This window comes from Halichoerus grypus, chromosome 2 (genome assembly GCF_964656455.1).
Source record: "Halichoerus grypus chromosome 2, mHalGry1.hap1.1, whole genome shotgun sequence".
Lineage (NCBI taxonomy): Eukaryota > Metazoa > Chordata > Mammalia > Carnivora > Phocidae > Halichoerus > Halichoerus grypus.
In genome coordinates, this window is record NC_135713.1 from 111,866,083 (window position 1) to 111,892,614 (window position 26,532).

The window sequence follows — 26,532 nt, forward strand, 5'->3', positions numbered from 1 at the left end:
CCATTATCCAAAACTCTTGGAGCCAAAACTTTTTGAATTTTTGAAAAGTTATATGATTCGTATACCTTATGTAATGTTCTTGGCAGGGTCTAGAACATAATCAAAGACATTAAGATCTATATAGTGAAATATGACTAGTCCAAGTAAGTGAGGTAAATAAAGACTAGGATCATTTCTTCATTTCTTCAGGTTAAGTTTTGCCATTAGTAAGTTCTGGTCAGAATTTTGAGGGTCTTGAATCTTAGAATAAGGGATTGTGGGCCTTTTAAAGAAAGCTCATTTAAAATTATTTAATTCCTTGGTCATGTTATATGGTTACCTTAAACAAATATTTAAAAATCCTGCATTTAGTTTCTGTTGAGAAACAGGACCTATGTTTAAAAGTTTAAGCTTAAAACTGCTTATGTGAAACTACCTTATTTGTGATTGGAGTGCAAGATTGGTGATGTAGGCCATAAAAAATAAACATGTCCAATGCAGCATAGGGATTTTGAATACTACCTTATTCAGTAATTGTGAAGTGTGAGCAAAAATAGTGTCTGTAAAGAAGTCACTCATGAAACATTTTGGTGTTTCCCTGTAGCCATAAATAGCTTATGTCGTGTATCTAGCTTTCTGGAAGATCACTTAATATTCTATTGTAGCCACATTCCTGTGGGCTCCTTCTTTAAATAAGAATTTAAAAAAATTCTCCACCATTTTTGTCAATTTTTAAAGATTTTATTTATTTATTTGAGAGAGAGAATGAGTGAGCTGGAGACAGAGAGCATGAGTGGGGGAGAGGCAGAGGGCGAGGGAGAAGCAGAATCCCCACTGAGCAGGGAGCCTGATGCGGGGCTCCATCCCAGGACCCCAGGATCATGACCTGAACTGAGGGCAGACGCTTAACTGAGCCACCCAGGCACCCCAAATTCCGCATTACTTGTAGAAAGAAAACTTTCTGTGTTTTTAGCTCTGTTTTTGGACTGTGAACAGTCAACACTAGTTCAGAGCATGGCATCAGAGCAACCACCTTTCAGAAGGCAGGTCCCAGTTGCTGCTCACCAGAGTAGGTAGCAGCAGAGAGTACTCTTTTTAATCAAATGACTTTGCAACAGCTGTTCTTGGCTATCTTGGCTTAGATGGTGGGGTGGGGTGGAGATCTAATTTGTGATGTCATTCTGTCTAGGGGGATTATAAGCAGAGGTCACTGGCAGGGCAGTAAAAATGGGGTGAATGGTCTAGTGATTCAGTGATTTTTCTCAGTAGAATACAGGGGAGTTGTTGGGGCGCCTGGGCGCTCAGTCCTTAAGCCTCTGCCTTCGGCTCAGGTCATGATCCCAGGGTGCTGGGATCAAGCCCCGCATCGGGCTCCCTGCTCAGCAGGAAGCCTGCTTCTCTCTCTCCCTCTGCCTACTGCTCCTCCTGCTTGTGGTCTCTCTCTCTCTGTCAAATAAATAAATAAAATCTTAAAAAAGAAAAAAGAATACATGGGAGTTGGGAAGCACAGTGTACCAATCGTGTTCAGTTAAATATGTATATGTGTTCATTCAGATACATTCTTTTTTTTTTTTTTTAAGATTTTATTTATTTATTTGACAGAGAGAGACACAGCGAGAGAGGGAACATAAGCAGTGGGAGAGGGAGAAGCAGGCCCCTCACTGAGCAGGGAGCCCATGCGGGGCTCGATCCCAGGACCCTGGGATCATGACCTGAGCCGAAGGCAGTCGTTTAATGACTGAGCCACCCAGGCGCCCCAATCAGATACATTCTTATACTTGAGTGTTAATCTTATGATATACCTAAAACCATTCTTTTAGGAGCTCTCAAAATTTGAGAGAAAAAACATGAGGTTTCTTTCAAATTAATTTCTCTGTAACTTGGGGGTGGAGAGTATACCCTTATTTAATTTTAGCTGTACATTACCTGTTTCCAGGGTGGAGAGTAGTTCTATTTTGTGTGTCCCAATAAGAAAATCATTGGTCAAGGAGATGAAAAGATTAACTGGAAAGGCACCCATTTTGTTTACTATAGAATTTTGCTTATTCTCTGAAATTATTGTAATCGGCGTGATTGTTGTGTGGTTTAGAACTTTTTCATGTATGGTAAATGTAGGCTGTGTTCTATCACATGAGTGTCTCCTGTGTATGAATTACTACTATGTTACAGATTCTTTATCTTCCCATGGCAGCTCTCTGAGGCTGGTAGGTATTTTTCCTTTATAGCTATCAAAGGGCATACTTGGGATTTTAACCTCAAGTCTGCCTTACTCTGTTGGTCACATTCTTTTTGACAATACTTCATTGTCTTCAGTGTAGAGTGGGCCTATTTTGATGGAAGTGGGTAAGTCCTGTAAATTCTTCTGTTTTGGTTTTCTGTTGTCATTTGGAAGTTATGAATGAGAGTCAAGGTGGTGAAAATTAGATTAGGGAAGAGTGGCAGGAAGCTTGGGTTAGGGTGATACCAGCCACCAAAGCTTAAGGTGGAGCTTGTCTGTCTAGGTTGACTTTATCTACTGGAGTAATTTCTGAAACCTGACCTAAACTCCTTAAGAGTGAATATTTGAATTTGAATCTGTTTCTTTGCTCCACTCCTGAAATTCAGTGTGACTTTATACAAGTCACTTAATCTGTTCATGTGTATTTCTCTAACTGAAAAAAGGATGTTCTTCTGTTAATTAGAAAGCCATGAGAAGAGCACGGGTTTCACTGATGCAAATAATAGACCAATTTCAAAGCCTGTCCTTGTTCCTAAGCATAGAGTTCACTGATACTGCTCCCAGTGTAGCAAACCACTTTGGTGTTGTATTTTGGAGAAAGACACTGCCAATTACTCACCTTTTAAGTGGAAGCAAAATGCTTTGCATGTACTTTTTGCCCCTAATCTTCTCTTATTGTCTAATTTTACTACTCATTTAGGGTTTTCATAAGCTTTTCTGTAGACCTTAGAATAACTCTAGAAGAATATCTGGTGGTTTATTGTACTTGAACATAGTTCAGTAGCCTCCTTGGGAATCTTTCAAGAATAAGCTGATCCTCCCCCTCACCAAATTTATTTATTTATTTATTTTTATTTATTTTTTTTGTAGTTTTTAATTTTACTATGTTATGTTAGTCACCATACAATACATCATTAGTTTTTGATGTAGTGATCCACCATCCATTGTTTTCGTATAACACCCAGTGCTCCATGCAGTACCTGCCCTCCTTAATACCCATCACCGGGCTAACCAATCCCCCCTCCCCACTCCCCTCTAAAACCCTGTTTGTTTCTCAGGTCCATAGTCTCTCATGGTTCATCTCTCCCTCCAATTCCCCCCGCCCATTTTTCCCTTCCTTCTCCTAATGTCCTCCATGTTATTCCTTATGTTCCACAAATAAGTGAAACCATATGATAATTGACTTTCTCTGCTTGACTTATTTCACTTAGCATAATCTCCTTCAGTCCCATCCATGTTGATGTAAAAGTTGGGTATTCATCTTTTCTGATGGCTGAGTAATATTCCATTGTATATATGGACCACATCTTCTTTATCCATTCATCTGTTGAAGGGGGCATCTCGGCTCTTTCCACAGTTTGGCTATTGCAGACATTGCTGCTATGAACATTGGGGTGCATATGGCCCTTCTTTTCACTACATCTGTGTCTTTGGGGTAAATACCCAGTAGTGCAATTGCTGGGTCATAGGGTAGCTCTATTTTTAAATTTTTGAGGAACCTCCACACTGTTTTCCAAAGTGGCTGTACCAACTTGCATTCCCACCAACAGTGTAAGAGGGTTCCCCTTTCTCCACAACCTCTCCAACATCTGTTGTTTCTTTCCCTATTTTTGCCATTCTAACTGGTGTAAGGTGGTATCTCAATGTGGTTTTGATTTGGATTTCCCTGATGGCTAATGATGACGAACATTTTTTCATGTGTCTGTTAGCCGTTTGTATGTCTTCTTCAGAGAAGTGTCTGTTCATCTCTTCTGCCCACTTTTTGACTTGATTATTTGTTTTTTGGGTGTTGAGTTTGAGAAGGTCTTTATAGATTTTGGATACCAGCCCTTTATCTGTAGTGTCATTTGCAAATATCTTCTCCCATTCTGTGGGTTGCCTCTTTGTTTTGTTGACTGTTTCCTTTGCTGTGCAGAAGCTTTTCATCTTGATGAAGTCCCAAAAGTTCATTTTTGCTTTTGTTTCACTAGCTTTTGGAGATGTATCTTGAAAGAAGTTGCTGTGGCCGATGTCAGAGAGGTTACTGCCTATGTTTTCCTCTAGGATTTTGATGGATTCCTGTCTCACATTGAGGTCTTTCATCCACTTTGAGTTTATCTTTGTGAATGGTGTTAGAGAATGGTCGAGTTTCATTCTTCTGCCTGTGGCTGTCCAATTTTCCCAGCACCATTTATTGAAGAGACTGTCTTTTTTCCATTGCATGTTTTTTCCTGCTTTGTCAAAGATTATTTGACCATAGAGTTGAGGGTCCATATCTGGGTTCTCTATTCTGTTCCATTGGTCTGTATGTCTGTTTTTGTGCCAGTACCATGCTGTCTTGGTGATCACTGCTTTGTAATATAGCTTGAAATCGGGCAACGTGATGCCCCCAGCTTTGTTTTTCTTTTTCAACATCTCCTTGGTGATTCGGGGTCTTTTCTGATTCCATACAAATTTTAGGATTATTTGTTCCAGCACTTTGAAAAATGTCATTGGAATTTTGATCGGGATGGCATTGAAGGTATAGATTGCTCTGGCTAGCATAGACATTTTAACAATATTTATTCTCCGATCCATGAGCATGGAATATTTTTCCATCTTTTTGTGTCTTCTTCAATTTCTTTCATGAGTGTTCTGTAGTTCCTAGAGTATGGATCCTTTACCTCTTTGGTTAGGTTTATTCCGAGGTATCTTATGGTTTTTGGTGCTATTGTAAATGGAATCGTTTCTTTAATTTCTCTTTCTACATTTGCGTTGTTAGTGTATAAGAAAGCAACTGATTTCTGTGCATTGATTTTGTATCCTGCCACGTTACTGAATTGCTGGATGAGTTCTAGTAATTTAGGGGTGGAGTCTTTTGGGTTTTCCACATAAAGTATCATGTCGTCTGCGAAAAGAGAGAGTTTGACTTCTTCTTTGCCAGTTTGAATACCTTTTATTTCTTTTTGTTGTCTGATTGCTGTTGCTAGGACTTCTAGTACTATGTTGAACAACAGTGGTGAGAGTGGGCACCCTTGACGTGTTCCTGATCTTAAGGGAAAGGCTCTCAGCTTTTCCCCATTGAGGATGATATTCACTGTGGGTTTTTCATAGATGGATTTTATGAGCTTGAGGAATGTTCCCTCTATCCCTATACTCTGGAGAGTTTTAATCAGGAAAGGATGTTGTATTTTGTCAAATGCTTTTTCTGCATCAATTGAGAGGACCATATGGTTCTTCTCCCTCCTCTTATTAATGTGTTCTATCACATTGATTTGCGAATGTTGAACCACCCTTGCATCCCAGGGATAAATCCCACTTGGTCGTGGTGGATGATCCTTTTAATGTATTGTTGGATCCTATTAGCCAGGATTTTGTGAGGATTTTGGAATCCATATTCATCAGGGATATCGGTCTGAAATTCTCCTTTTTGATGGGGTCTTTGCCTGGTTTGGGGATTAAGATAATGCTGGCCTCATAGAATGAGTTTGGAAGTTTTCCTTCTGTTTCTATTTTTTGAAACAGCTTCAGTAGAATAGGTATTATTTCTTCTTTGAATGTTTGGTAGAATTCCCCAGGGAATCCATCAGGCCCTGGACTCTTGTTTTTTGGGAGGTTTTTGATCACTGCTTCAATCTCGTTACTGGTTATTGGCCTATTCAGGTTGTCAGTTTCTTCCTGTTTCAGTCTTGGCAGCTTATAGGTTTCCAGGAAGGCCTCCATTTCATCCAGATTGCTCAGTTTATTGGCATATAGTTGTTGATAATACTTTCTAATAATTGTTTCTATTTCCTTGGTGTTAGTCGTGATCTCTCCCCTTTCATTCATAATTTTATTAATTTGGGTCCTTTCTCTCTTCTTTTGTATAAGTCTGGCCAGTGGTTTATTGATCTTATTAATTCTTTCAAAGAACCAACTTCTAGTTTCATTGATCTGATCTACTGTGTTTCTGGTTTCTAATTCATTGATTTCTGCTCTAATTTTAATTATTTCTCTTCTAATGCGTGGCTTAGGCGTCGTTTGTTGCTTTTTCTCTAGTTCTTTAAGGTGTAGAGTTAGTTGGTGAATTCGGGATTTTTCTATTTTTTTGAGTGAGGCTTGGATGGCTATGTATTTCCCCCTTAGGACCGCCTTTGCAGTATCCCATAGGTTTTGGACCGATGTGTTTTTGTTCTCATTGATTTCCATGAATTGTTTAAGTTCTTTGATTTCTTGGTTGACCCAAACATTCTTGAGCAGAGTAGTCTTTAGCTTCCAAGTGTTTGAATTTCTGCCAAATTTTTTCTTGTGATTGAGTTCCAGTTTTAGAGCATTGTGATCTGAGAATATGCAGGGAATAATCTCAATCTTTTGGTATCGGTTGAGACCTGATTGGTGACCCAGTATATGGTCTATTCTGGAGAAAGTTCCATGTGCGCTCGAGAAGAATGAGTATTCTGTTGTTTTAGGGTGGAAATGTTCTGTAAATATCTATGAGGTCCATCTGGTCCAGTGTGTCATTCAAAGCTCTTGTTTCCTTGTTGATTTTCTGCTTAGATGATCTGTCCATTGCTGAGAGTGGAGTATTGAGGTCTCCTACAATTAATGTATTGTTATCAATATGACTCTTTATTTTGGTTAACAGTTGGCTTATGTAGATGGCTGCTCCCATGTTGGGGGCATAGATATTTACAATTGTTAGATCTTCTTGTTGGATAGACCCTTTAAGAATGATATAGTGTCCTTCTGTGTCTCTAACTACAGTCTTTAGCTTAAAATCTAATTTGTCTGTTATAAGAATTGCTACCCCAGCTTTCTTTTGAGGTCCGCTGGCATGGAAGATGGGTCTCCATCCCTTCACTTTCAGTCTGGATGTATCTTTAGGTTCAAAATGAGTCTCTTGTAGACAGCATATGGATGGCTCCTGTCTTTTTATCCAATCTGCAACCCTGTGCCGTTTTATGGGAGCGTTTAGGCCATTCACGTTGAGAGTGATTATTGAAAGATATGAATTAATTGTCATCATGTTGCCTGTGAAGACGTTGTTTTTATAGATTGTCCCTGTAAATTTCTGTTGTAGATCACTCTTGGGGTCTTTCTCCTTTTATAGGACCCCCCCCCTTAATATTTCTTGCAGGGCCGGCTTAGTGGTCACATATTCTTTCAACTTCTGCCGGTCGTGGAAGCTCTGCATCTCTCCATCCATTCTAAATGAAAGCCTTGCCGGATAAAGTATTCTTGGCTGCATGTTCTTCTCATTTAGTACCCTGAATATGTCTTGCCAGGCCTTTCTGGCTTGCCAGGTCTCTGTGGGTAGGTCTGATGTTATTCTGATGTTCCTCCCTCTGTATGTAAGGAATCTCTTCCCCCTAACTGCCCTTAAGATGGTTTCCTTGGTTCTAAGATTTGCAAGTTTTACTATTACATGCCGGGGTGTTGGCCTGTTTTCCTTGATCTTAGGAGGGGTCCTCTCTGCCTCTAGGACTTGAATGTTTGTGTCATTCCCCAGATTAGGGAAGTTCTCAGCTACGATTTGCTCAAATACATCTTCTAGCCCTCCCTCTCTCTCCACTCCCTCCGGGATTCCAATCATTCTGACATTGGAACACCTCATGGTGTCACTTACTTCTCTGATTCTATTTTCATGGATTCTGAGTTGTTTTTCTCTGGCCTCCTCTTTTCCCTTTTTATCTATTATACTGTCTTCCAGATCGCTTATTCTCTCTTCTGTCTCAGTTACCCTAGCTGTTAGATTATCTAGATTGGATTGGATCTCATTGATAGCATTTTTAAGTTCTGCCAATTCCCCTTTTATTTCTGCCCTTAGAGACTCTATGTTGCCATTAATTGATTTCTCCATTCTAGCCATTGTCTTCACAATTGCTAGTCTGCATTCCATCTCCGACATCTTGGTTATATCTGCATCCATTTGTAAATCTGCAGCATAAGTCATAATCTCTGAGTCTTTTCTGTTTTGGGGGCTCCTCCTCCTAGTCATTCTGTTGATGGGTGTTTGAGGGAATGTATAGAGTCCAAATTATTGACCAGAACCCAAGCAAGATGCACCTGTTTTCTTGGGACCTTAGGGCTGCTGGCCTCTTGTTTTCCCAGCCTGTCTTCTGGGGGAGGGGCCTGCCGTGCTGTTACTCAGGCAACCCTGTTTGGGCGGAGTTGCCCTGCGCCCCTGTGGCGGGGGATGGGCTCAGCGGGAATCAGTCTTTGGGGCTTTTGTTCTCTGGCGCCTTTCCCTGGTGGCTTTCCGCGTCTCTTCCCTGAGTCAGAGCAGAAGAGACCGTTTCCAACCCTCTGCCTCAGAGCAGAGAGATAGCAGTCTGTTCTTCAGCGAGCTCTCCAGGCCACACTGTCTCCGTTTCTGTCCGTGCTGCTATAAACTGCAGCGGCCTGGGGTGTGCACCCCTCCGCAGCGCCCCCAGTCCTGCCTCCAGGTCGGGGCACGTCTCTGCCCTTTGTGCTTCTAAAACCGCCAGCTGCTCCCAGTTCGCGCGCGACTCAGCCGCTTGGGGTTCCGTCCGGGGGCTGCCCTAAAGTCCTTTCCCCGCCGCTACTGGTCTGCGAGTCTGTGCCCCGTCCGCAGCGCGCGAGGCTGTCACTCACTGGCGGTGTAGGATCCCCACGGCCAGGCACCCTCCCGCCGCCGTTTATCCTCCGATATCTGCCCGCGGAGTCAGGGCTCTCTGCTTCGTACCTCAAAACCAACTGCCTGCGATATTCTGTTTGTAGAGATCCAGATCTTCTTACATCTCAGGCTGGTTTCGTGGGTGCTCAGAGTGGTCTGGTAGATATCCAGCTCAATTCTGGGGACCAGTTGAAATAGGGTCCCCTACTCCTCCGCCATCTTTCCCCCCTCCCCAAATTTAATAAGAAATTCTCAGTTCCCTTAATTTTTCTACTTCAGAGATCCATTTCATTGTCTGTCTCAGCCATTAAACTTCCTTGATCATATCCTACTTGATGCCATTTCTAATAAATTAAACCCCTCCATAATCTGAGTTTTAAGCACTCTGCTTTCTAATCATCACCTTCATGAAAACAATTCCTCTCAGACACCAGCAGTTTCTAAGTTGTTAAATCTAAAGATTTTTTAAAATTTATTTATTTGAGAGAGAGAGAGAGAGAATGAGAAGGGGGAGGGTCAGAGGGAGAAGTAGGCTCCCCGCTGAGCAGGGAGCCTGGTGTGGGACTCGATCCTAGGACTCCAGGATCATGACCTGAGCTGAAGGCAGTCGCTTAACCAACTGAGCCACCCAGGCGCCCCTGTAAGTTGTTAAATCTAGTGGTCTTCATCTTACTTGATCTATCAGCAGCATTCAGAAAACACTTAAAACATGTTTTATTTTGAAATAATTTTAGACTCTCCTACAAGTTGCAAAAATAGTTCAAAGACTTCCCTGGTCCCTTCACCCAGGTTCCTCCAGGGTTAACATGGGTGTGGGGGGTGTGTGTGTGTGTGTGAAATTCTATGAAATTTATCACATGTAGAGATTTGTGTAACTGTTCAGAACTGTTGATCACCCCAGAGAAACTCCCTCAGATTGTCTCTTTCTAGTCACACCCTCCCCCAGTCTGTAACGCTTGACAACCAATGGTCTATATTCTCCATCACTGTAATTTTGTCATTTATGTTATATAAATGGATTCATATAGTATATATTTGAAATTGACCTTCTGAAATGGACCTTTTTTTTTTTTACTCACAGTTGAGCCCATCAGTAATTTATTTTTTTACTGTTGAGTAATAGATGGATGTATTGTAGTTTATTTTTCTGTTTGTCTGAAGGACATCTTGGTTATTTCCAGTTTTTGACCATTACAAGAAAAGCTCTATGAGGTTCATTTTTTTGTATGTGTGTATGGATGACTAATTGTTCCAACATCATTTACCAAAAAGATTCTTCCTTCTCCATTGGATTGCTTTTGTATCTTTGTAAAAAAAAAAAAAAAAGTTGGCTGTATTTGTATGGGTGAACGTAAGTTTTCTTTTCTTTCTTTCTTCTTTTTTTTTTTTTAGTTTTCATTTTTCTAGGGTAGATACCCAGTAGTGGAATTGCTGTCTTTTGGTAAATGTATGTTTAAATTTCTAAGAAACTGCTAAACTGTTTTTAGAGTGGCTATACCATTTTTCATTCTCATCAGAAATGGCTAAGAGGTCCACTTGTGCATCTTCACCAGCACTAATGATGTATTTTTCATTTTGGCCGTTTTAATAGGTGTGCAGTGATGTGTCCTTAGGGCTTTAATTTGCTTTTCTCTAATGGCTATTGATGTTGAACATCTTTTCAAGTGGTTGCTGCATACCCATGTATCCTCTTTGGTCAAGTGAATGTTCAAGTTTTTGCTTATTTTCTGGTGAGATTTCAATTTATTTATTTATATTAATTTTTTTCCATGGAGTTTAGAGAGATCTTCATTTATTCTGGATACATAAAGTCTTTTGTTGAATATGTGATTTGCAAGTATTTTTTTCCTTGTCTGTATCTTGTCTTTTCATTCTGTTAAATGTCTTTAAGAGCAAAAATTAGTTTTGAAGAATAAAGTTAATTGATATTTTTTCTTTTTTTTTAAGATGATTTATTTGAGAGAGAAAGAGAGAGAGAATGAACAGGGGAGAGGCAGAGGGAGAGGGAGAAGGAGAGAAGCAGACTCCCCATTGAGTGGGGAGCCTGATGAGGGGCTCAATCCCATGACCCTGAGATCATGACCTGAGCTGAAATCGAGAGTCAGACGCTTAACTGAGTGAGCCACCCAGGCCCCCTGGTATTTTTTTCTTTTATAGACTGTGTTTTTGGTGTTGTGTCCAAGAACTCTTCACCTAACCCTATTACAAAGACTTCTAAAACTGTTTTCTTCTAAAAGTTTTATAGTTTTCTGTATTGTTCTATCTCTGTGATCCATTTTGTGTTAAGTTTTGTATGAAGTATGAGGTTATGTTGAGGTACATTTTTTTTGTATGTGTGTATGTATGACCAATTGTTCCAACATCATTTGCTGAAAAGACTCTCTCCATTGAATTGCTTTTGTACCTTTTTGAAAAAACAATTAGTTGGCTGTACTTGTGTGGGTATATTTCTGGACTTTGTTCTTCCTCCATCAATATATATGTCTTTCCTTCCTCGTATATCGCGTCTTAATTACTGTAGCTTTATATTGGGTGGTAAAAATATATATTGAGTAGCTAAAAATCAAGTGGGAAAAATAAAATAGAGCTACAAAATGTAGCTCAAAAATTTCATGAAGTGTAACTCCTCCAACTTTATTTTTTCAGAATTGTTTAGCTCTCTAGTTCCCTTGTCTTTCCACATAAATTTTAATTTTTTTAAAAAAATAGGGGCTTGAATTCATGACCCTGAGCTCAAGACCTGAGCTCCACATGAATTTTATAATCAGCGTATCTACAAAAGAAATATGGCTGGAATTTTTATAAGAATTGCAGTATAGCTATAGATAGATTTGGGGAGAATTGACATTATTACCTTGCTCAATCTTTCAATCCATGAAGATCATGTCTTTCCACTTAGTTAGGAAAAACACCATTTCATCAGTGTTTTGCAGTTTTCAGCATACAGATCCTATATATATGTACTTAGGTTTATACTTAAGTATTTAAATTTTTTGAACTGTTATTAATGGTATTGTGCCTTTAATTTTGGTTTCCAGCTGACTGAGCCAGCCAGCCACCCCCCCCCCACTCTGGTCTCTCAAATGGAAAACCTTGGGGTCATCCTTCACTCCTCTTTTCTCACACTCCTATCCAATCCATCCATAAACAAATACTGTTGACTCTACTTTGTAAGTGACTTCACAACTTGACCACTATAAGATCTGTACTGTATCTGCAGTTACGTCTCCCCTCAGACTAGTGCCTGGTACAGAGTAGTAAGACCCCACTTAATTGTTGAATTGAATGATTGCTTCTTTATTAAAGAAACAGTACTCAAGACTTTGAGATTTTACCTTCTTTAGTTGAATTATATTATCTCTTAATGTTGACAAAAAGAAGTTATTTTTATATCTTCCTTAAGTTTCCTGAATTCATCAGACTTCTATTACAGATGGAGTTCCATAAGATTGTGGTCTATATACTGAATTGTGTTCAAATGTAGTTAATATTAAACTTTTCAGGGTTCTTTAAGATTTAGTGATGTTCTAGTTTCAGTTAATTTTAGTTATAATTTCTTATGCTGGTTGAAAAAATTATTTTTCATTAAAAAAAAACCCCTGCCCCTAGTAAAGATTAATATTAATGAAATATACTCGTATCAACACCCTGTGTAACATGAGAGTGTGTTATATATAAGGTGACTGCTCTGAATTGTTTACAGCAAAAGAAAAACATTCAGTGCTTTAAGTAATAAAACTGATCTTAGTTCCTTCTTCTTGAATCTTGTTTTTTGGTGTAGTTCAATAATTATTTTTGTTTCTGGTTTATTCCCTCTGTTTCCTGAACCTTATTTTATCATGTATTCTCATGTACCCGAGTACACTTTATTTTATGCATGAATGGAGCAGAGTAACTTCACAGGTTCTCTTAGTCACCACAGTTTCGTGCTCTTTAAATATAAGCAGAAGGAAAAGAAGGCATTGACATATTCTTTTTACTATTTTATTAAGTATAATTATATCTTAGGTCCTCACTAGCATCTTTGACAACTCGTATTTTCAAAATTGACTCTTTCCTACTTGGAATTTCCCCATTGGTGAGTAAAGAGGTAGGTTTTCAAATGAACTAATAAAGAAGGTAGACTAAATAAACACCTCCCTTATCTGTTTAGCCTAGGGCCACAGTCAACTATTAAAAGTAATAATAGACCCATTTATTCTACAGTTCAGTCTATACCTTTACATTCTTTATAGTTCTAGTCTCCATCTACATCCTTCCCTTCTTGTTCAGGCATTAGAATATGATCCCTGAGATTTCACAAATGGACATCGTCCTCTCTGGTGGTATCTTTTATCTGCCAGTGGGGTATGTTCCTCTTCGAGGCTACTGAAGTGTGGTGTCTGATAGTTTTGTGTCCGGATTTCTCAGGCTGATGCTTACTGCTCTTAGCCTTGGGGGGAAGTGTGTCCCTTAATGATTTGCTGCTGTGGACTCAGGAATTGCATGCCACTCTTTCCTGAGCATCAGATAGTTTTATAACCCCTAATGGGATACCATTTTACAGTAAAAAAGAACAAGATACCAGTCTGTGCTACACCATTGATGAACCTTAAAACATTATTTTGTGGAGGCGTTTGTGTAGTTTTCACTATTTCCCTTCACATGTAAAAAAGTTCTTAATCACAGTTTCTCAGTTCTTTTGGACACCCCACCGCCAATCTTTCCAACTAACACCTTTGTTTATATCATGGTTTCAAGATGCTGAGTATTTGTGCAGAGGAAGTTAAAGATGTTGTGTGACCGTGTTTTTTTTTTTTTTTAAAGATTTTATTTATTTTAGAGAGAGCACTCATGTGCGTGGGTTGGGGGAGTAGCAGAGGGGGGAGAGAGAATCCCCAGCAGACTCCCCACTAAGCACGGAGCCCAATATGGGGCTCGATCCCACGACCCCGAGAACACGACCCGAGCTGAAATCAAGAGTTAGAGGCTTAACCAACTGAGCCACCCAGGCACCCAACCATGTTCTTATATTATCTTTTCCTATCTCTGGTAATGGATGAAGAACTGCTCTGCTGGTATTTAGCTGGTGAAAGTGGTGAGTTACCCTATCACACATTCTCTTTTGAACTATGACAAATATTCACTAGTAGAAAGTAGAAGGCTATATTTATTTGTGGGTAAGTATGAGTTTACCATGCAGAAAATCTGATTCTTAAATGGATGAATATGACTAGCTACATGGGCATATTAAAAAGCAGAATGTGGGAGTGTAGAGTGGTATGGCCATTTTGGAAAACAGGTTGGCAATTTTTTTTTTTTTTTTAAGATTTTATTTATTTGACAGAGACACACAGCGAGAGAGGGGACACAAGCAGGTGGAGTGGGAGAGGGAGAAGCGGGCTTCCCACTGAGCAGGGAGCCCGATGCGGGGCTTGATCCCAGGACTCTGGGATCATGACCTGAGCCGAAGGCAGATGCTTAACGACTGAGCCACCCAGGGCCCCCAGGTTGGCAATTTCTTAAAAAGTTAAATATAAACATATACCATATGATTTGGCCATTCTACTCTTAGGTGTCTACTCATTAGAAAGGGAAATATATGTCCACACAAAAACATGTACATGAATGTTTATAGTGGTATTAGTCCACTAGACAAAAACCAAAACAATTCAAATATCCACTGATGAATGGATAAACCAGATGTTGTATATACATGCAGTAGGATACTAATTAGCAATACAAAAGGAACAAAATGCATGCTACAATGTGGATGAACCTCAAAAACATTATGCTAACTGATATAAGGACTTAAGATATACCACATATTGAATGATTGCATTTAAGTGAAATGCTCAAAAAGAAGCAGAAAACAGATGAGTGGTTGCCTGGGGTTGGCAGTAGGAGCAAGAATTGAATGCAGATGGGCTTGTGAGAATTTTTGGGGTAATGAAAAAGTTCTAAAACTGTATGGTGGTGATGATTGTACAACTCTATAAATTTACCTAAATCACTGAATGATATACTTATGAGTGGATGAATTTTATGGTATGTGAACTATACCTCAGTAAACTTTTTTTCAAAAAGGGAATGAAAATGAATTTTGTAAACTGAAGTATTAAGAAAAACATTGTTTGACAAATGTAGTCATTTGACTAATGATGAAAAGGGATTGTCTTGGAGATGTAATCTTTCAGGTAAAAGGAAAAGGGTGTTCGATTTACATTGAGAAGAGTAAATGGAACCCTTCTCTTTTGCCTTGAAATCTTTAGTTAACAATAGCATCAGATGTTTTTACTTAAATTTTTGCATTTCTCCATATTTTTGTACACTGTGGGCTGATAGAGTAAATTGTGGTTATATAAAATAACCTTTTTGGAGCAGTTTGTCAAGGACCTTAACATTTATATCCTTTGGCCTGTAATTCCACATAAAAAGTATAGTCTCAGGAAATAATTAGAAATGAAAACAAGGTCTAGTATTTGGAAATGTTCACTCTAGCATTACAAAGGCTAATAAAAAAATTAGTAATCGACATGCTCTCACAGTAGGAGGAGTTTTTATAATTGTTTTAGTTATGGCTCTGTTGGTTGCAAGGGGCAGAATTCCTTTATAACTAGCTGGAGTAAGGTTGGGTTTTGTTGACAGGATACAGGACACTCTAACAGCTCCAAAACAGCAAGATCAGTGAGGCCCTTTGGCAATGGGGAGCCAAAGCCGCTTTCCCCATTTCTCACTCTCAGGGGCCAGGCTAGTCATTTCTGTTTTCTTTGCAGGCCTACTTTGTCCTCAGCCTCTTCTTCAGCCATTCTTTCTTGTGCATGGTTCAGTGCTCCTTGCCAGCTCTGACTGAGTCAGTCTTTGTTCCATTTCCAAAACTTCCAGAGCAGGAGTCTGGACTAGGTCATCTTTTTGAGCCTGAAGTGGGTCAGTGAACAACTGGTGATTTGATCTTCTCCATCCCCTTTTTGGGGTCTACATTCAGGTTTAGTAAAAGTGAAATGGTGTTGGATAATGACATTGATAAAATAGATCTCATGGACTCTCAGAAATTGCAAATATTATTAATTTAAGATATTTCTAAGGCCTTCTGTGATAAGATTGCTTTTCACTCACACTCTTAAAAGAATAGTGTGCATTTGTGGTAGATCCCTGCTTTTTTAAATTTTTATTTTTTTAATCATTCCTTGCTAAAATCTCCATGGTATGGCTTCCACCCTTTCTTCCTTATTATAAACACTTTTACTAAGTCTGCCTCTTGAAAATGTATTAGATGCTGTGGCTCAATCACCACATCCTGAGATGCTGTCTCTGGACTTGACCTCAGTGATGTTACTCTCTCCTGACCTTTCTCCGGCCCTCCAGGTCTGCCTCAGTGGATCTTCCTCCTGTGCTCATCCCTTTAATATTGCTGCTGCCCTGTGCCTCACCCTCCTCTTCTTTTCATTTCATTTCATATCCGTCCTGCTCTTTCTTTTACCTCTGTGGCTTCAGAGATCCTTTATATCCCCAAATCTCTTGTCTTTATTAGACGCCTTCTGCTGAGTTCTGTGGTAACCACCAGCTTTTTGAATATCATCAGAACTTCTCTTTTGAACCTTCATAGCTTTTTGTACCTCTGTTTACTCTTTGCTGCACGTATGTATTGTGCCTTATATAACTTTGTATTCCTGGTAGCACCTACCAGAATTCTTTGATAGTGGATTCACTCAACATTTACCCATCTATATATTCCTGTTTTTAAAAATGGGCTAATTATACTTGTATGTGATTTTATTTTCTTTCCTTCTTATCCTAAGAAAAATACCCACAAACTTTTTTTCTAAATCTAAAAATAATTTCCAACATAGTTGTTTTGGTCAGAGGAAAAAAAAAACAAAACCCAGCTTAGTGGATATGCTTGCTAAGAACATTTTTCAATATATTTGGGTCTATTAATATGAATTTTTCCTGAGAATAAGGACATAAAGCCTACTGAGTTTTGGACACTAATCATATGTGGATTTAATTTCTGTACTAGATATTTTCTTGTCCCACTACAAAAGAAAGACATCATTGAAAAATTCAACCAGTTCAGAAATATGCAATGTAGAGATTGAAAGTTTCCATTATTATGTGTAGAGTTCTTCCAAGTAGAATTGAACTGTAGAAATGGTGGTACTTTGTGAATACAAAATAAATTTGCTCATGCGGTAAGAGTATGGCTATTGGTTGAAGGGTGAATGGTTAGTTACTGTACAGGGCAGGCAGCGACTGATAGCGCAGATCTGCTTACTAACCTCCACAGCGTGGCTGCTGTGTGCACAAGGTTTGTGCTGGAGCTGTGCGATCTGTGTTAAAGGCTTGGGCATTTCACCCTGTTCCTCTGAGTGCAGACAGTTTAGTGAATCAGAGGATAGTCTGAAATCAGACATGAGAGGTAGTATAAGGGTCAGTTAGCAAAGTCAATTCTAGTTTATTTATTTATTTGTAATTGTAGCTTTTACCAGAAGTATGGCTTTGGGAACCTTGTGAACATCTTAAAGACTTCTAATGGGTTGCCACTCTTGGCAGATGATTTAACACAAAGATAGAAACTTTGGTTCATGTATTCAGGGTGTAAATGAAAAACAGGAAGATAAATAAAAGAACTAGGAATATACTTCTTTTCATTTAGCTCTTGTAGGTAGAACATACTTGATATTTGTAGTAACGACACTCAGGCAGAGTGGCAGAGTTGTGTTTGTCATTCAGCCTTTGGGGTTTTAGTGGAGTTAAGGAGACCTGTAAATGGTCATCAAGACTTGGTGCTTCATGGAAAGAACACTTAAACATACAATGAGTATGTTAGCTTGGTGGTTATGGCATTGCTGCTGGGAGAATGGGTCTCTGAGAGAGACAATCTTCCATACTTGGGTAAGTCTCGACACAGACCTCATGTTGAAGGTTTCTGCTAACCTATAACTCTTTTATAGAGTATTCCTAGTTGGTATGCTGCATATTAATCAGTATGTCTGCTTCACTGAAGGAGACCTGAATTCTTAAAGCTGACTTTTAGGGAAAAGACAGTTTAGGAGGTGAGTGTGAGACATAATCTTGAGGGAAAACATGGGTGAAAACAGAACTGTCTTTTGGTGTTTTTGTGCTTGACTTCATTGTCCATTTTTTCTTACACTTGGTTTAAGTTCAGATCCTTTTCACAGCAGCTCGAAACTTGCTATAGACAGTATTGAAACGAGTGGATAACATATTATTCAGATACTCTAATAGCTCAGCCAGGACCATGTCCTGTCCAAATGTGGTAGTAATTTTGAGACAAAATGGGTAATGTCAAAAAGCTGTTTTCCTTTTGGAAGCAGAGTGCGTGACAAATGGGTTTGGGAATAGTGTTGAAAACCCTGTGATTGAGCGGCAAACGAGCATGAGAAGGGATTTTTTTTTGTCTTCTCTGCCATCTGTTTAGCGTGTTCGGGCAGAAACAAAGGGAAGAAGATACTCTTGGTTAGATTGGTAAAGCATTAGTCCCTTTTCTATCTTTTTAATCTCAACTGTAATCTTTCTAACTTGTGTTGCATGCATTGCTGCATTTCCTTTATATGTGTGCTCTTATTTATTTTCATGGCAAATGCATTTTTAAACAGTCTCTGGGATAATTATTGCCATTAATTAATTTTCGTATTTCCATTTTAATGATATTTTCATTTATTCCTTTTGCTAGCTGGATTGCCTTTTGCAATTCTTACTTCAAGGCATACCCCCTTCCAACGAGGAATATTCTGTAATGATGAGTCCATCAAGTATCCTTACAAAGAAGACACCATACCTTATGCGTTATTAGGTGGAATAATCATTCCATTCAGTATTATTGTTGTAAGTCAAATCCACTTTTCCAAGTTTATCACTTTTGGGCAGTTGGCTTAATTTTGTGTTAATCTGTTAATGACTGAATGCATAAATGTCCAAAACAATGTATTTTTTTTTAACGTTTAATTAACGTTATTTGATCAAGGTGATCTCAGCTATTTTAAGTGGAACCAAAGGAATAACTGTATAATTAGAAGAATCTTAACTGAATGTGTGTAGCTTTTATGCTAATATTTTCCAAGTCACTGTGGTTTTTAGAGCTCTAAGTTGCTGTGTTGCAGTAATCATGCAGTAGATACATGTTATAGCAGTATGTTTTTAGCATACTTTATACCTAGGGTATTACTTTATGATTTGTGGGATCTGTGTGTATGTACCTACTTTCTAGTTACTGAGTTCTAAAAAAAGAAAAATAACTAATGTTAAGACTTCATTCTAACCCATGTTAAAGAATTTTTAAATAATGCCAGCAACTAGAGAGAAAAGCCAAAGTTGTGTATATAATCAGCAGTGAACACAAGAGAATTTTTACTGGTACTGAAACCTAATAGTAACTATTGCTTTTAGGATTTCGGGTGGGAATGCTTAGAGATTGTGCTCTAAGGAGAAGACATCAAGGGATTGGACTAGATTATTTCATAATTTCTCAACTGAGAGAGTCTGTGACTTAGATTAAATAGCTTTATGCTCCATGACTTGTAACTTTAGAAGGAAGATTTATGTTGGTTGAAAGTAGAAAATATGGTCCCATCCAGGAGGTAGGCCAATAAGATAACATGTGTGTCTTGTCAGTTTTGGTGTTTATTGAAAAAAAAAGCTTAATTTAGAAATTCAATGTTTCATTCAAGAATGATCACGGCTCCTTATTAGCATTGAGAATTAATCAACTCATTATTTGTGGTACATAATTAATAAAAGAAAATCTTTCTCATAAACATGCTTGTTTTATGAGACTGTGAACTCCTGGAAGGCAGAGATGGTGCTTTGTTCTTCTTGGGACCCCCGCTGCCTGCCAGGGAGCCGGGCATGGTGGAACCTGGCATGTCCTAGGTGCTGGAATGAAATGAGAGTAATTACATAGTGACCTTGGCTGGCTCTTCTACAGTAAGGTGAAGTTTTAAGAAATCAGATCCCTTTAATCTAGATAAATCTTTACACTGAATTTTTACTGCTGAAAGAACAAAAGCCAAGGCTATGATTGTTCCTTTAAGAAGGCAGTGAGAGTAGATTTTTTTTTTAAGTATGTGTGTTTCTGAGATACTATTTGAATTTAAAGTTTTTAATAGGATACTTAGTTGCAAATACAGTTGCCCCTTGAACAAGTTGGGGTTAGGGGACACTGCCACCCGGTGCAGTCAGGAATCTGTGTTAAAATTTTTGACTCCCCCAGAACTTCACTACTAATAGCCTACTGCTGCCTGGAAGTCTTACTGATAACATAAAGAGTCAATTAACACATATTTTGTATGTTACATGTATTGTACAATAAAGTCAGCTAGACAAAAAAAGAAAATGTTAGTAAGAAAATCCTGAAGAGAGAATACATGTACAGTACTGTATAATGTAAGTGGACCCACTCATTTGAAACACGTGCTGTCGAAGGGTCAGCTGTAGTAGCTGAGTTCATACAAGATTCTCCCTTGGAGTATTCGAACACTGCTGCAGATGGACTTTCTTTCTTTCTTTTTGAAGATGTTATTTATTTATTTGACAGAGAGAGACACAGCGAGAGAGGGAACACAAGCAGGGGGAGTGGGAGAGGGAGAAGCAGGCTTCCCGCTGAGCAGGGAGCCTGGTGCGGGCCTCATCTCAGGACCCCGGGATCATGACCTGAGCCGAAGGCAGACGCTTAACGACTGAGCCACCCGGGCGCCCCTGGACTTGTCTTTCAATTCTGCTTGACTTTGTGTCTCTCAGTCAAAAGGTTGCTGCACAAGCAAAACTACAGAAATCCAGTAGAGACCAGAGGCCTGCTGCAGGACGCGGTTCTGACGGCCGGGCAGTGTAGGTGTAGCCTGCACCCGCACAGGGCCTGACGGAACCCTCCGTGAGCGAGGACTTGTTATTTGTATTTCATGAATTCCTCAGTTTTGACGATTTCATCATCTACTGTGAGAAAGTTATCTCTGTGTTTAATAAAACGATTATAAATTGAGTGTAGGTTTCTTAAAAAAGAACAGACTCTTTAAAGGTGCTATGAAAGTACTATTTTCATATCAGCCAACACTGCACAGGGTGGTAGTTTTATGTACTAATTTTAAAAAATTCACTTTGTTTATTAACTCCACTTATTTCAGTAAGCACTTGGTTAGACATGTAAGTAATGTTTAATTTTATTTACTAGAAAGTGAATCAGTTCTTAAAAAAAAAAAAAAAAGGACTGTGATTCAGACTTCATACCAGGCTTTGACCTGGCTTACAGATGATCCACAGATAGATAAGTGATTGAGGGAGCCTGGTGGAGAACCAGAGTTAATGTAGTTTCTCAGAAGCCAAGGGAGAATTTCAATAAGGAGAAATGATCAGTGATGTCAAATACTGTGAGAAGTTAAGGTAAATGAGAGTTGATAAATACCTGTTCAATCCGATGAGACCATTTTGACTTTTGAAAAAGATTCAGTAGAATAAAGGGAATGAAGGTAGTTCAAGATATTTAGGAAGGAGTGGAAGTACACCAGTGATTTTATTTTTTTATTTTTTTAATTTTTTTAATTTTTATTATTTTTTAAAAGATTTTTATTTATTTGTCAGAGAGAGAGAGAGAGGGAGAGAGAGAGCACAAGCGGTGGGAGCGGGAGGCAGAGGGAGAAGCAGGCTCCGCGCTGAGCAGGGAGCCTGATGCGGGACTCAACCCCAGGACCCTGGGATCATGACCTGAGCCAAAGGCAGATAGATGCTCAACCGACTGAGTCACCCAGGCGTCCCAGCACACCAGTGATTTTAGACTACACTTTTGGGAAGGTGGGCCCTGAAGGGGAGGTACATAATATAGGGACAGTGTAGAGATGTATAAAATCATCTTGGTTGATGGAACTATAAAGGAGATGGTGAGAAAATATTGTGGTGCATAGGTTTTAAATGGTTGAATTACATGGATTTGGTAATTATTAGCTTTGGTCTTCAAAAGTATTTTGTTTTAGGGACACCTGGGTGGCTCAGTCGTTAAGCGTCTGCCTTCGGCTCAGGTCATGATCCCAGGGTCCTGGGATCGAGCCCCTCATCGGGCTCCCTGCTCTGCGGGAAGCTTCTCCCTCTCCCACTCCCCCTGCTTGTGTTCCCTGTCTCGCTGTGTCTCTCTCTCTCTCTCAAATAAATGAATAAAATCTTAAAAAAAAAAAAAAAAAAGTATTTTGTTTTAGTCCCCCAGACATTATCTTTAGTTCTTTAATAATTGATCCTACCTTTGGAGTGTAAATAATGCATAAGAAGTGATCACAGCTCTAAGATAGGCCACAGTCAGCTTAAGTGTGGACTTCACCAAAAGCTAAGCATTGGCATAAATGACTCAGAGGGCAGGACAAAGTATTAAAATGAAACAAAAATATGGCTGTCTTGTATAGTGAAATGCTCAGACGCATCCCTACATTTAATTTAGAAAATCAATTTAGAACTTGTCTGTTGTCTAGCTCTCTCAGTGAGGATGGAGGACATAATAAAAAACGATGTACATTAACCCAGCGTTTGTCAGCTTTGGAATCCCCCTGCCCTTTCCCAGCATTAAGGGTTTTAAGTTTCAGCTTACACTACCTCTGTGAATCAGTTTGTCATCTGAACGCATTGCGCTGAATTCTCCTAGTGAGCTGACTTTCTGACCTCAGTGTCAAGAACCAGGGTTTGGGTGGCCCTAAAGAATTGGAAAATAATTGAGTGCTTACACAAGAACAGCTGACAGCTGAAGTGGGGGAGTTTTAGCTGCTCAAATTGTGGTTGATTAATATACTTGGTATATATTGTAAATGATCAAAGAGCAACTCCATAATGAAACATGAGAGAAGTCCTCTCTTGCTGCTCATCTATAAAGGCGGTTGCTGGGACACCTTGGCAGTCAGAGGAGACAGTATCTACTTTAATACATGGGCCACTGGAGGGGGTTGGGAGAACCCTGAGCACAATTGCAGAGGTGTGGTATCCCTAGAAGTGCATATGGTTTTTCTCTTCTGAGAGACCTGTTCTCAGAAAAGGATCTGAATTCACATTAATTACTGTAATGAGGAATCTATTTCTATGGGGCTTAATGTTTAAACTAAGGGTGTTTACATTTTACCCAGGAGGCACCCCTTTCAATTAAAATTTACTAACCACCTACTCTGTTGGAGGCCACTATGGTGGTACTGGGTTTTTATTCAATGACTAAAACTTGATTCTTTCTTTTGTAGGATTCATAGTCTAGTTGTCTAAGTTTTAACATTCTAATTATGGAGCCATGGAGCCAAACAAAGAAAGAACTTTTGGTGTTAGGGTCTTTTTTTTTTTTCTTTTTTCTTAAGATTTTACCTATTTATTTGACAGAGAGAGCTCAAGCAGGGGGAGCGGCAGGCAGAGGGAGAGGGAGGCAGAGGGAGAGGGAGAAGAAGGCTTCCTGCCGAGCAGGGAGCCCGATGCGGGGCTCGATCCGAGGACCCTGGGACCATGACCTGAGCCGAAGGCAGACGCTTAACGACTGAGCCACCCAGGCGCCCCTGGTGTTAGGTTCTTAATCGCTTCTTGGCCTTTTGGCTAAGATCAAGTGTAGTATCTGTTTATCAGTTTAAAATCTCTTTTAGGAGGCAACCATTTATTTTACCTACTATAAGGCTTACCATGAAGATAATTAATCCACACCAAATGGAAATGTTTGAATGTTTTGTAAGATTGTTCATGTAAATTTAAGATGAAGCAGCAATACTAGTACTTAAGAAAAATTTTGTGACTTGCATCTCCTCACTTGCTCAACATAAATAAGCAAGCTTTTTCTTCTTGTTCAACTATTTATTTTGGTCTCAGGTAGCTAGAATGTGGATTATTTTATCAGCAAATGTAATTTTGTATAAATTTGCTCCTCAGTATTTTTTGGATTTCTTAAGGTTTTGGTCTGTGAACTTGTCAAGTATTGGGAAGGCTTTTTATGCCTTTAAACTCATTATAGCAGTAGATGCTGGCTGACACACACTCTACTAGAGTCTGGGAAGGCTTTGTCTCCACTTTTAGTGAAAAATAAAGAGGAAAGAATCACTTGAAATGTTTTCTTGGAGAAGGAGAGCATCGAATGTGTGTTTGGTCTGTCGATGAGACTTGTGAAGTCTGTCAGCCTTGTTAACCAGGCCTCGGGCTCTGGAGAGGCAGGGCTGGGAGCTCTGGCAGCTAACCTCTGCCCTCCGTACCCTTTGGCCTCAGTGTCAGATCCCTGCTTTTATATTAGTTTACTCCCTGAAACTATTTTACTTTTTAAAATATGATGGATGTTTTTGATTCAGAGGAATGTTGGCTAAAAATGAAGACACTGCCAGATAAAAGTACTTATACAAGGGATACTCTAATTAGGAAAGTTTGTGTTATTTGAACAAACCATGGTTTTTGTCATTCATGATACATCATTGTCTGCTTATTAAAACTCATTTTATTTGAGTACCAGAAAAGAAATAAGGTCTTATTGTTTCAGGTAGATTTGAAATTATTTTGGCCATTGCTTTGTAAGCAGTATCCACAGTTGATCTGACACCTTTTTTCATAGTTTAGAATTAGATATCCTGACTCTCCATTTGCAAATGGAAAAGGGAGGTGTTTTTAAAATAAAGATTTTATTGTGATTTACCATTTTCTTTTCTATTTTTTATTTTGTTTAAAGTGCCTGGTTGCTGTTTTAACATGTTGTTTTTCTGTTTCTTTTTCAGATGATTATTGGAGAAGCCCTGTCTGTTTATTATAACCTCTTGCACTCGAATTCCTTTATCAGAAATAACTACATAGCCACTATTTACAAAGCCATTGGAACATTTTTATTTGGTGCAGCTGCTAGTCAGTCCCTGACTGACATTGCCAAGTATTCAATAGGCAGACTGCGGCCTCACTTCCTGGATGTATGTGACCCAGATTGGTCAAAAATCAACTGCAGTGTTGGTTACATTGAAAACTACATATGTCGAGGGAATGCACACAAAGTGAAGGAGGGCAGGTGAGTGTTAAATCTTCAGTGTTTGTTTTATCTTATGTATTCTTGGAAAAAAAGGTTTCAGAGACTGGAAGATGAGCTATCCACTAGCTTAGGGAGAGAAGCTAGTGTAATCACTGGGAGCTGAATTGAGATCGTATTTTGACTTATCTCTACTTATTCTTTTTTCCCCATTTTATCCCTACCTTCTGTTTAAGAGCATTTTAATGCAGGTCTTTCCATCTCTCATGAATAATTAAAATGAACTTCATATGTCATATAGTGCAGGGCCACCATACTTTTTCTTAAGGCACCAGATAGTAAATATTTTAGGTTTTGTGGGCCATTTGGTTAATTTGACAACTCTCCATCTGTGCTGTTGTACCAGGAAAAAACAGCCATAGACAATCCTTGAACAAATGGGTGTGGTTATGTTCCAGTAAAAGTTTATTAACAGAAACAGTGGCTGCTCCAGGGGTTGTAGTGTGCTGACCTTTGATGCGTGTGTTAAGTTCTGCTCTAAGAATACTTAGAGTGTATTTTTTTGTAAGGAAACTTCATATATTGACAGCTTTAGGTCTTCAGGTTGCCTTCTTATAATGCCCTTGTTAGGCTCCTTTCTATACCTGGAGCGTTATTAGGCATGAATGAAATAGAATGTTTGAAACCCAAAAGGTCCAACTCCTTTATTGTATAGATGAGCAAACGGAGGTCCAGTAACATTAAATAAAGCCGCTAATGGGGCCTGGGTGGCTCAGTCAGTTAAGCATCTGCCTTCGGCTCAGGTCATGATCCCAGGGTCCTGGATCGAGCCCCGCATCGGGCTCCCTGCTTGGTGGGGAGTCTGCTTTTCACTCTCCCTCTGCACCTCCCCTAGCTCATGCTCACTCACTTGCTTTCTTTCTCTCTCTTTCTCAAGTAAATAAAATCTTAAAAAATAAATAAATAAATAAATAAATAAATAAATAAATAAAGCTATTAATTAGTAGCAGAGCCAGTTCCCCATCTCACGTCTCAGAATTGTCAGCCTTACCTTTTCTGTATGATTGACGTTCTTATATTTTAAGATAGCTGTCACTTTACCTTAGTTATTCATCATCCAACAGATACTTTGGGTAAAATATCCTTTGACTGTTCTTTATACATTATTCTCAGGCACTTTATTGTCCTTGTTGGTTCTCTTATAAGCTACACAGGCCTTGTAGTAGCCCCCAATTTTTGCATTTAGTGGAGATGAAAAAAACACCTTATTTAACTAAGAGTATACACTGTGCTGTGTGCATGAGATCTGGCCGTGAACTAGAAAGCTCTGGTTCTCATCTTCATGGAGCTTAGTCTAGCACAGAGGACTTAAATTAAAAAAGTGATGGCAGTGGAAGAGAACCTCCTTGTTGATAACGAGACCAGAGAATAGAGAGGCTGTTGAATGGCAAGCTTTGAGGTGATCATAGGAGGACTGGTAGGGGTATAAAGTCTTAATGAATGAAGGAGAGAGAAATGGCTAATGCTATAGGCAATTGACAATGGAAGGTGGTATTGTTGATTTGAGTTTAGGTAAGCAAGCATTTTTTAAGAGGGCTAGGGGAAGAATGTCCAGAAATGGCTTCGAGGAGTGATGAACTTACCAACACCAACACTGGGCTCTGAGGGTGTGGGATGTGGAGATCTCATTCTCTGCTCTCATAACACTACAATGTCCTAGGGAAAGAGCTCAGATTTAATGACTAAGAGATGCAATGACTTTCAGTGAAGAGTTTGAAGACTCAGGGAAATATAGAGGACTATCCATGCCTGTGTCTCTAGTAACATGTC

The 26,532-nt window shown here is 39.2% G+C and overlaps 1 protein-coding gene and 1 pseudogene across 4 annotated transcripts in view; both read left to right on the forward strand.

The window, feature by feature from the left end:
• The window catches only part of PLPP1 (phospholipid phosphatase 1), a 101,354-nt gene that overhangs the window by 48,295 nt on the left and 26,527 nt on the right, over positions 1 to 26,532 (forward strand). For 2 of the 4 annotated variants that reach the window (XM_078067322.1, XM_036065701.2), the window contains exons 2-3: positions 18,448 to 18,599; positions 24,464 to 24,744. In XM_078067322.1, the coding sequence (XP_077923448.1) occupies positions 18,448 to 18,599; positions 24,464 to 24,744 (433 nt within the window). The remainder of the gene's footprint in view (positions 1 to 18,447; positions 18,600 to 24,463; positions 24,745 to 26,532) is intronic. The other 2 variants (XM_036065700.2, XM_036065699.2) reach the window with 1 other exon arrangement.
• LOC118518770 (U2 spliceosomal RNA) lies at positions 23,290 to 23,437 on the forward strand (annotated as a pseudogene).